The sequence below is a fragment of the Perissodus microlepis genome, chromosome 20 (genome assembly GCF_051167445.1).
Source record: "Perissodus microlepis isolate ML-2025 ecotype Zambia chromosome 20, ASM5116744v1, whole genome shotgun sequence".
Lineage (NCBI taxonomy): Eukaryota > Metazoa > Chordata > Actinopteri > Cichliformes > Cichlidae > Perissodus > Perissodus microlepis.
This window is the reverse complement of record NC_140480.1, coordinates 6061753-6072406: the sequence shown is the minus strand read 5'-3', so window position 1 is coordinate 6072406 and position 10654 is coordinate 6061753. Positions and strand designations below refer to the sequence as shown.

Genomic DNA, 10654 nt, shown 5'->3' with positions numbered 1-10654 from the left:
AGTGCAGCTCTCTTGACAAAACGCAGACACTGGAAATCTTTAATTATGTCTGGATTTGGTGAATTGGTGTAGAGACTCCGGGTTGCTAGGTACAAAACAAGCAAAAACATTGCATCACAAAGGTTTGAGCAAATGCCCTTGACCATTTTTGTGTTCCATAACATTTTGACAGTGTTAAGAAATGGATCCCAAAAAGATGCAATTCACTAATGTTCAAAATGATGTATATATATCCCTCTTTTTTTTTTTTTTTTTTTTTTTAGATCAAAATAAAGACGAGTCATTATCCAGAACAAGTGAAAATGTGTCTTTTTTTCTTTTAACTACATCTGTGCATCTATTTTTTTTATCCACTCTCAATAATACTGTACAGCATATGGAAAATTTTGCATTTGATTGTATATTTTCATCATTGTGGGGCTGCACAAATATCCTTAAAGAGCAGATCTCCAAGCAGAGCGATGGGCAGGGCTTAGTACTGTGACTCCGCAGAGCCAGGATGTGGGACTGTGTGGAGTATCTTCACCAGTTGCAGCAGGGCCTGGATGGGCTCTGTCAGGTCATGGTCTGGTATCAGCTGGCTGGCCTGCAAGGCTGTGCTGCCAAATCCCTGCGCCTGGCACACAGAAACAAACACAGCAACTGCAGCTGTTAAACCCTCCAGAGAGAGTAAATCTGCCTTATATAATGATATCACTGAAATTGGACCGCAACCCACTTGACTTATTTACCCCACTTTACCCTTTAGTAAGCTGGTCTGCTGGGCTGTTATGTTATCCCCAATAATTAGGAACGTTTTGAGCAGCATTCATAAAAATAGCTGCAATTTGTTAATAGGGGTTTCAGTATTATATAGCCGGGTCAATAACACTTTTTTTTTTTTGGTAATTTTGCTTCCATTCACTAGCACAGTGACTTTTAAAGCAAACAATGAAGACGTGACTGATGTGCAGACTTTCAGCATTAAATTGAGGGGTTTATCCCAAATACTGCATTCACTGTTTTAATGGAATTGCAGCCATTTTTATACCCAGTCCCCCCATTTCCAGAGCCTCAGTAACTGGACAAATTACTGACAAACAGTTTCATGCCTGGGTGAGGCCTGTGTTCTTTCATGTTTTCTGGATCTAAATATCTGAAGTTGATTTTCTGATTTTTCTGAAAATAAAAATTAAAAAATATATAAAAGTAGATAGATGAAACCAAGATAAACCAGAATGATGAGAGGAGAGAATTATGGAAAAAGATGGAAACAGCTTGTGACCTGAAGCATACCACATCGTCTGTCAAACACAGTGTAGGTGATGTCATGGCATGGGCATGTATGGCTGCCAGTGGAACCAGGTCACTGGTTTTCATTGTTTATGTGGCTGCTGATAAAAGGAGCAGGATGAATTGTGAAGTGTATTTGCCCATACTCTCTGCTTAGATTCAGGCAAATGCTGCAAAACCAATCAGACAGCTCACAATGGATAATGACCCCAAAGCAAACTGCAAAAGGAACTCAAAGAAATGAGATATTACTCAGTGGCCAAGTCAAGTCACCTAATTTAAACCAAATAGCAAGTTAAAAATGTATCCTTATCCAAAAACCTGGACATAAGTGCATCTACCCACAGCTCCCTCGGTACCATATACAAAAGCTGATAAGACTACAGATAGGCTCTGTTATCTAATGTTCAGAGAAACTACTTATATTTTCCTCAAAATAATAATGCATCCAAATCGTGATACCTCCCTGTTCTTACACTGATGTACTTTTATAAGTACAGCACTAAGACAAAAAACCCAGAGACCTGTAACCTTAACATTACTTTACACAATAGCAACTGTGAAACAGTATCACTTTGTAGTGAATACAAGGAGAAAAATCATGATTTAACCAGGGTACCATGGCACACGTGCACACACACACATATATATATATATGGTTGGTGTAGCTGTTGATTGAGTAAAAGAATATCTAAGTGCACTGGATCTTGCCCTGCCTATAAGCCACAAAATAAAAATAAATGCTGTGGAAAAAAAAATCCACGTGTATCATTGCTTGTTACATGCTTTATCCTATGTTTACTTGACCTTAGAAGTAGGATCCCATCAGGTCCGTACCAGCCTGATGCATAACGTGTTTTGCTGTTTGCTGTGCAGATAGACCGCTATGGCTTTATCTGCCTTGTCGCCTGACATCTCAAAGTTAGAACTGACACACACAAAGAGCTGCAGCTTTAAGAAGAGACTGGAAATCAAGGCCGCAGTCAGAGCGTTGAGACAGTCCCATTAGCTAGTGCTAAGTCCCACCTTATCGTGAGACTTAGCAGTAGACAAATAGAGATAATCCCATCTTCAGACAACACAAGTAGGAAATAGGGAAATGGGGAAATGGGTCACGGTGGCAAACTGAACTTCTAATACCTCACCAGGTGGCTCACCTTGAGGAAGTCTCCTCCTAGGAACGACAACATGGCCAGGCAGTGGGCCACCACTGCAATCCGTGCTGGGTCTTTTCTGGTGTCTTTCTGCTCAAATTCCAACATAGTTCTCAACATCTCATCCACTTCAACTCGCTCGGCTTTGTCTGATTGAAAGGCATGGACACAAAAAAAAGCATGTCGTCTAGTTTACTGTGGTCTGAAACATGCTTTACCACCTCAAACAATGAAAGAAAGCAAGTGACATGCATGTGTTCAAGTTTGATCAAAACAAACGCCTGTCTGTATGTCTGTGTTGTCCCTTGTAAACATCCCAGATAGCATGGGAAACTGTTTGACAGGCTTAGCATTATATGTAGGGCAGCAGCTGTGATACAGGGCAGTGACATGGATGCTGCACAGCCACAGTAGTGTCAGCATGGGTCTCTAGTCAGCTCTAAGCAAGCTTGCATAAATCTGGGGTTTAGCTTTCACATTGCGCAGCAAGACACACTCCAAATATAGAAGTGTCGACCTTATTTTTTCAGTGACACTCCAGTGGAGCTGTTGGCTGTTGACAGTTTGGAGCATGAATGATGGACTGGTGATGTTATTGTCTGATTCTGCTGAACTGCTGAATCGACTAGATTGGTTTTATAACCTTTTTATACCATATATACAAAACATATATGCAGAGTGGCTGCAACAAACCATAAAAGGAGTCCACTGGTGGATGTTGGATGCTTTCTTTGCGAGTCTCGAGAAGTCTGGTCAGGTGACTGTGCCAAGTACGTGCCACCTACAATATGAGCAAAAGAATGTAAAAGGCATAGAAGATAAATTTAGTCTCAAGGGCAATGAGAACATAACTGACCTCAGAGTACAAGGAACGAACAGTGGGTATCTTCCCCTGCTTGGTAAACACATCAGCCATGAGAAAGTAGCCCCGAGAGGTGACTGTGCTATCCAGACCATACTCCTCAGTGGCAAAGTAGATCTGGGGAAATCAAGTTATATACATACTGATGCATACGACACAAAACATGCGCAAAATGCTTGTTGTTCCATTCTCTGTTAAAATGATCTCACGCTGCTTAAGTAATGTTGAGGTCCAGGTTTTGGGGAGGCTCGTCCGTAACTGATCTTGTTCCATTGTTTGTTGTTCTAACCAGGTTTGCTTTTACTGCACTTGCAGTGTGTTTGAGCATCAATGTCATGCTGATAAACTAATCAGACACTTTCCAGATGCTTTTGAATGGTGGTATTTGACTGCTATCATTATTCCATCAATTTTGACAAGATCCAAATCATCTCTCCACCATGTTTTACAGATGGCTGTAGACACTCCTCTGGTTTTTCTCATTGTTTCCCTTCCTTAAAAATTTCTGCTTGTCAGCCTTCAACTGCAACTATTTTTGATGGTTGATAAACAGTAGATGGATCAACTCAAGGGCCAGATGGTTCTCTTAGGATATGTGACAAGTAGATCGTTTTTCTAGGCCACTTCTTCTTTTGAGTTCCCCTTTTCCAGTTTCCTAATTTTTCTTTTAGGACACACAGCACATCAGGACAAGATATGCCAAGTTTTCAGCTCTTCAGAAATCACTTTGTTAGTGCAAAAATACTATTTTGTGCCTCCCACATTGTGCTGTCTTTGGCATTTTTCATAGCTTCAAAAATGATGTGCTTTTGTGAGAGGCTGCTAGTAACAAAGTACCTGGACAATGAAATTGGCTCTTTGCTAAGTTGTCTGTGTCTTTGTGTAGACACAACACCGGTTCATATCTTTGAGTTAGGTGCCATTGTTATGCTTGAATGATTCACGGGTCAATGTTAAATGGCTTAACAAACAAGCAAAAAACCCCTCATTCTTGTGAGAAGAGTCAGGTACAAGGACTGGATTAAAATGAGTAAAAAGAAAACTTTGAAAACTATTGCTCATCACCCCTTTAAAATTCCAAGAAACTCTAATTCAATACACAATACTGTATCGTACTCAAAAAAACATGCTCGAGCAATAAACAAGCCATTATGGATTTCATTTGGTTAGCAAATGGCTTCTGCTCCTCACAATATCAATAAAGTTATGAAACAGTTAATGTGCTAATTATGACACAGACATCATTTGCAAAGTTATGCAACGCAGTATCCAGGTCTCCAGTCGCCACATGGAGGCGGCCCAGGCTCCTGTGGAGCTGGTGGTGGATTGTGAGACCACATTTTGGACTCTTCAACACTGCCCACTCTGCCTGAGACAGGAAATCTGCCACAAGGTCTAGATTACCCAAACCTGGAGATGCACACACACATGGTCATGCATGAAACACCACACGATAAGAGAACATTTAAACTGAGAAGCTGTTTTGTGCTTGTTTCTCACCCATGTTGGCTTCAGCCAGCAGCAGGTAGGCAGGGACCAGCTGGACGGTGTTAGGGCCATGAACGTCTATGGAACAGCGCAGGCAGAGCTGAGCAGCAGGCAGAGCCTCTTGGTGTTTTCCCTCAGATAGCTTACTTTGAGCCACCAACCTGCAAATCTCAATAAGCTCTGCCTATATAAGAAATCAAATCCAAGATAGGCATCAAATTAAAATATCTTATTTCCTCTTAAAATAAAACACTATCTCAGTTGTCTATACACTAATGCCTCTATTTGACTGTTCCTCTCAGCTGTAACACATATTTTTTCCAGAATCTATATTCCAAAATTAGGAGCTACAACCTAGACCTGGACTTTGTGCACCATAATGACAAATCATATAAAGAAAAAGGGAAAATAAACCATTCAAGGAATAATAATATAGTCCTTTTTTGTATTTTCTTTGACAGTAAGAAATGCAACCTAGACTCAAACTTCAAAACTTCATATTTTTTTTCTCCTAATATGTGGTGCCAGTGATTTCCACGCATCCTCACCTTTTTAATTTGTGTTTCAGTGTGACTGGTCTGTTGGAGACTGCGGAGTGTCAGGGCGCGGATGGGAACAAGCAGCTGACAAATTCTCTGGTGGATCCCCACCCAGTCAGCCTGCTGGTGCTCTGCAGCACTGGATGGTTTAAAAACCTACAGGTCATTCGGTCATATTTATATTCTCTTAAGCCACCTCAGGACTTTGTGAGAAGCATTTTTATGCATAATAAGTCTCCCCCATGCACACTGAGGCTGATGTTTTCCTGGCAATGAAGCTATTGATAAAGAATCACGATTTATGACATAAGCTGAGCTGCAGCTCATACTTGTTGTGGATGATTTAAACATATGGATCAGGCTCACCTCTCTTGTCCAGACAGATACTATTATGTGTGCTTGACAGTAAAAATCTCTGTGCAGTAACAGCTTGTTTGGATTCTGCTAACATTTTCAGGGCAGAGTCTCTCTGATTCAGAAGATATCATCTGAGTACACAGAGGGCATACTAAATTATATGCCATTACATAACTGATCTGTAATTTTGTTCATCTGGCTCTCCTCTTCTGCACACTTGTGTGGAAACTGTCCTGCTTTTCAGCTGGGTTTTTCCCCCCTACTGTGAAAAATGTGCGCTCATTCCAGTGTACTTGTGGTGAGAAGCAGCGAGCTGGAAATCTGACCATGTCATATCAACAGTAGCACTGACACAGCTTGTGCTTGTGAGAGTACAGAGACAGACAGAAAGGCACACACAGAGATAAACACAAATCAAGTGGTCTCTTCAGGATGTACTCTCTTGTCCCCGCTGAGTTTTCTATGCAAAATACACCAAACAATCACCACACACATGACTCGCATGCCAAAGTAGGATGACTTAAGACTAACCATTTTACCCTAAAGCCCTATTCCATGTGTATTACTTTGGCTCAATCCATGACTGGGAATAGCTCAGTATGCTTGCTTCACGTGTAATTAAAGATTTTAAGAATCCTGAGAACCTGATTCTTATTGTCTGACATATATATGTATCTATATTTATATCTATGTTTTTTTTTTTAAATAAAACCAAAAATTGTGCCTCTCATTCACCCATTTTAAAGACTGAAAGGATGGCAGCCACAATAAGTATCTGTAAGCTGCCTGAGACTGGCTTTAGTTGCTCATCCCTTTCCATAAATCCCCACAGGGAGTGATCTCGCCACATGCTCCTCTTCACTACCCACAGTGTGTGCCAACGGGGAAACTGCCCAGCACCATGTTATGGTCTGGCACCGCATATAAAACAGTGTCAAAGAAGGTAACGTCGGGTTTACATAAAAGCTGAAGCTCAGCAAATTATATTATGAAAACAACACGCAGGCAACAGAACAAAAATAAGCGTTGTGGTAATGTATTTTCCAGCTGTTCCGCTCCCTCCTCATGACAATCACACTAAAACGCCCTCCTTACCGACGTGTTATGTATGTGTGAGCGTGGGAGGGGGGAAAAACATGGCGAACGCTGCCACCTAGCGTCCAACCCGTAAACACGGTTCTGACCAAACCATATAAACTAAACACAATACACGCCTTTAAAAAATATATCTATCTATCTATGAATAACGGGTCAGTCGTTAACACGGGCATCGCCCTGCCACAGCTCGGATAAACTGAGCTTACCAGTAAAAAGTGACTCGACACTTGCTACATTGCAGGCGGGCTTCTCTTTGGCAAAGCTCGCAGAACTTTTCCGCTCCTTTGGGCAAGGCAAGAGGAATTATCGCGGACGCTTGAGATTCAGCTTCCATTATTGCTACGAAGCTCGTTTATGAGTCGATATGAGCTTAATTTTGCAACATAAAAAGCAGCTTTTAAGCTATTAGCTTCCAAAGCTAGTACCAGTTAGGTTTCCCTGTTTAGTTTATGGTTGACATGGCAACAGCCTCAGCAGTTTCCCTCCCTGATGTAAAGCTGGTTTGAAAACATAAAAGAGACTTAACGCTTTGTGGTTTTGTCCGATATTTATTAAGAATATATATATTTATACATAAAAAAAAATATTAGGGGAATAGGCAAATTAAAATAAATTCAAATGCCTCTTAATAAGGCCAGTGTCACTTACTTATGGATTACTTTATGTGGTTAGCACATGACAGTGAACAGTAAGTGAATAACAAAATACTTTTTGCAGTGAAAATGTCTCAAAATAGGCAAGCATTAAACCTTTTAAATCCTAAGTTTTTTTCTTCCTCTCAACATACATGTCTATACAAATAAAAACAGCAACATTTTAAGAAACATAACATAGGCACGTGCCTCTTTCCAACAATAGGTGGGGTTGACATTGTGTTCCTTTTTTTAGATCACTACTTCTTGCGCAGATGGATGTATAAGACGCCGCTACACAGCAACAATGGGACACACACCCAAGCCAGGATGAAGCAGTAGCCAAAGTGTCCTGTCAGCTGTTTTTCAAGGATTTCCTTGTTGTGTATTGCGTAGATGAGCGCTGCAGAAAAGGCTGTCAGGCCTAAAACACATACACAAAAAAAAAACATACACACAATAATAATTGGTTAATGGGTCAGATAGTAGAAACGTTTGTAGTGTTAGTACCTACTAATTAGGTCACATAAAGTATAGTGGGAGCAACAACAGCATATACTTTGGATGACCAACACAGATCCATGCCATTCATATTTTATCAGGAGTAGTGGTTACTGCCTCAAAGAAGACATTTAAAAACAGGGGTGATCTCAAATATTTCAGATGACATGTTTAAAAAAAATAAATGCACATATTGTAAGTGACAGACTCCCACCCCTGCTTTCCATATAAGTGTCAGAAAATAGATGGATATATTATTATCATTATTAATTATTATTTTAATAGTATAAGTCATATGATTACAAAAAAAAGAAACTTCAGCATTAATCTACCAGATACCTTTCCACAAGTAAGTTATTGTAATAGGCTTGAGTAGCATAATAATAAGCACTCTTTAATTTGTCATAGTTTTCAAATGCCCTGATCACACAGTGGCACTATATTTTGCAAGCTACTTCACTCCACTGTTACCTGCAAAGATTTGACACAGTCCGGTGAAGTAGAAGAGACCGCCCCTAGACATGGTGAACAGCAGACCCAGGAACACCAGGAAGGAGACCGATGAGAAGACCACCGAGAGAACCATTAAGACCTGCACTGCCTGGAGCCATTCTGAAGAAGTAAACCATTCCCTGAGTCACATTTTTACCTTCGAGGGAGAGCTATTTCATTTTACAGCAATATACAATCTGGAACAAAAACTTACGAGTTTCAGTGTTGGGTGAACACAGCCAGCTTTCTGTGAAGTTGTCATACCTGCAGCTGTGCCATAGGTCTGAGGTTTCCATCCCTTCCCACACCCACCAAGACTTAAAAAAGAGATCAGACATTACACACAGAGTCAGCTATTTCACACATACGAAAAATAAACACTCACCACTTCCTAAAGTTGACTGTTACCTTCTCCATGGTTGCAATAATCAGGATTGCCAGAGTGATGAGATGCAGCAGGGTGACAAACATCAGCAGGTACGGCATTTTTAATTACCTGCCAAAATCAAACACAACATTTTTTTTGGTTTCCTGAGCGAATGGTATCCGGCGCAGTAAAGGAAATTGTGTGTGAAGCTTTTAATGTGTTTGTTGGTTCCACAGTGAAAGCCAGTGTTGGGCACCTTTCCTGTTTTTGAAACTTTAAATGGAAAAATCTGAGGAGCTGAACAGAGTTTTCTCTGTATTACATAAGACCACAGAGAAGTGATTTCTAAAACGTCTCTTTGACTGGGCATGTCTGTTTACAGCCTACTACAGCAAAATAACCTGTGTGGACCCAGTGAAATCTAAATGGCGCCAAAATAATTACTCAGTTAACTTCTCTGCTCCTCTGAAGGTTTCTTTCACCATGAAAGGGTTAATGGTCTGTAATTAATCCACATTTAAACGCGGATTGAATCCAAATCTACTTGTAAACTTGGAGTAAATCAGTCTGAGAGGAAAAAAGATTTGACATTGTACTTTAGTGTACCAAACTGCTAAACTGGCTGTCATAGCAGCTAATAGTTTAGAGTTCTTTTAATTTCATAATAAATTGAAATTCACGGAGACAAAAAGCAGAGGAGGAGGAAGAAGGAGGCTTACAGGAAAAGAAGAAGCAGGAAAAATTGCCTGTAAAGATCTTTATCTGAAGGAGAGGACAATTTGGATGGGCGGTGGAGTCACAATTACTCTCAAATTATGTCATTACGCTTGAGTTCACCCATCGCATTAAAGTGCAAAGAAATAATCAACTGAAAACGATCATTTTTGTGCGAGAAAACTCAAATACAGGCATTACAGTAACACAGCATGTGATACAATCACTGCCTTTAGCCAGGCTGATAACTGACGTGGTCTACAAATTGTTAAATGTGATGAAATGTTATGTTGTTGGTACCTTGTTAAATTAAATGATTTAACAAGATATTTAGAGAAGTTGCATCAAAATTCAAAGAAAGCTCTACTTACCCTGGATGAGGCTTATTCACTTGAACTAGATCTCAGCAGCTTAGTAGCAGCTTCCCCGCTCTACACTATAGTAGCCCCTCTTGGTGGTCCACTCTTTTCTCGCTTAGCCACACCCCCTTTATTTTGGTCACTTACTCCCAAAGTTTCCAGGGTGAACGCCTATTTCCTCTCTGCAGCACAGAGCTCCCTTTTGCCCTGACTCGTCACCATCCAAAAAAAGTCTCAAGTGAGACCCGCCTATATGCAGTGGAGACACACAACCACATGAAAAGATTTTTTCAGTAAACAGACCACTTAAAGTGCTCTCCGGTGTACGTGCTGCCCTACCTCACTCATTCATGTTGGTGTAGACATGAAAAATAAACACTCAGCTGCAACAGCCAGTAGAGACTGCGCTTGTCGCACATAGAAAACGTGGGCGCGATAAAACAAATGGCATGGACTGTTCAGGCCCTTATATTAATATGAAAACACTGTTTAGAGCAAGGGTGTCAAACATAAGGCCACGGGAGCCAAAACTGACTCCAATCCAGCCCACAGCATGAGTTTGGAAAATGTGAAGGAAGGGATCAGTTTTGAACTTTAAACTATATTTTCTTAAGTTTGACATCTTTTTCTACATTCATACTACACAAAAGTAATTAAGTAATAGAAAAACAATTAAGTTTGACAGAATAATTTTTTAGACATTCTAATCTAGTTTTTAAGTAAGGATGTCTCTGAGTGATTAATGTTTTACAAACATTTTAATTTTGCACACATATATGATAGCCTGTGGTATATAACCACATAACTATTCAGTACATT

The 10654-nt window shown here is 40.3% G+C and overlaps 2 protein-coding genes across 2 annotated transcripts; both read right to left on the bottom strand.

Moving 5' to 3' along the window:
* Positions 1-233: 233 nt before the first annotated feature.
* On the bottom strand, positions 234-7224 carry zmynd12 (zinc finger, MYND-type containing 12). Its single transcript, XM_084916414.1, has 8 exons — positions 6977-7224; positions 5325-5454; positions 4789-4960; positions 4529-4698; positions 3283-3405; positions 3120-3207; positions 2430-2575; positions 234-616 (listed from the first exon to the last, which is right to left on the bottom strand). Exons 1-8 carry the CDS (start codon positions 7102-7104, stop codon positions 473-475), a joined length of 1101 nt encoding a protein of 366 aa, XP_084772540.1. The 5' UTR covers positions 7105-7224; the 3' UTR covers positions 234-472.
* A 93-nt stretch (positions 7225-7317) lies between these two features.
* emp3b (epithelial membrane protein 3b (MAM blood group)) lies at positions 7318-9962 on the bottom strand. Its single transcript, XM_084916416.1, has 5 exons — positions 9848-9962; positions 8804-8891; positions 8610-8712; positions 8375-8515; positions 7318-7826 (listed from the first exon to the last, which is right to left on the bottom strand). Exons 2-5 carry the CDS (start codon positions 8879-8881, stop codon positions 7663-7665), a joined length of 486 nt encoding a protein of 161 aa, XP_084772542.1. The 5' UTR covers positions 8882-8891; positions 9848-9962; the 3' UTR covers positions 7318-7662.
* Positions 9963-10654: the final 692 nt, after the last annotated feature.

Coding starts and splice junctions, on each gene's coding strand:
- zmynd12 (XM_084916414.1), bottom strand. CDS start 7,104: ATGGAAGCTGAATCTCAAGCGTCCGCGATAATTCCTCTTGCCTTGCCC. Junction 3,406..4,528: donor TGCATAACTTTGCAAATGAT/GTCTGTGTCATA, acceptor TGATTTCCCCAG/ATCTACTTTGCCACTGAGGA. Junction 617..2,429: donor TAGGAGGAGACTTCCTCAAG/GTGAGCCACCTG, acceptor TCTGTGTGCCAG/GCGCAGGGATTTGGCAGCAC.
- emp3b (XM_084916416.1), bottom strand. CDS start 8,881: ATGCCGTACCTGCTGATGTTTGTCACCCTGCTGCATCTCATCACTCTG. Junction 8,713..8,803: donor TTATTGCAACCATGGAGAAG/GTAACAGTCAAC, acceptor CTCTTTTTTAAG/TCTTGGTGGGTGTGGGAAGG. Junction 7,827..8,374: donor ACTGTGTCAAATCTTTGCAG/GTAACAGTGGAG, acceptor TATGTGTTTTAG/GCCTGACAGCCTTTTCTGCA.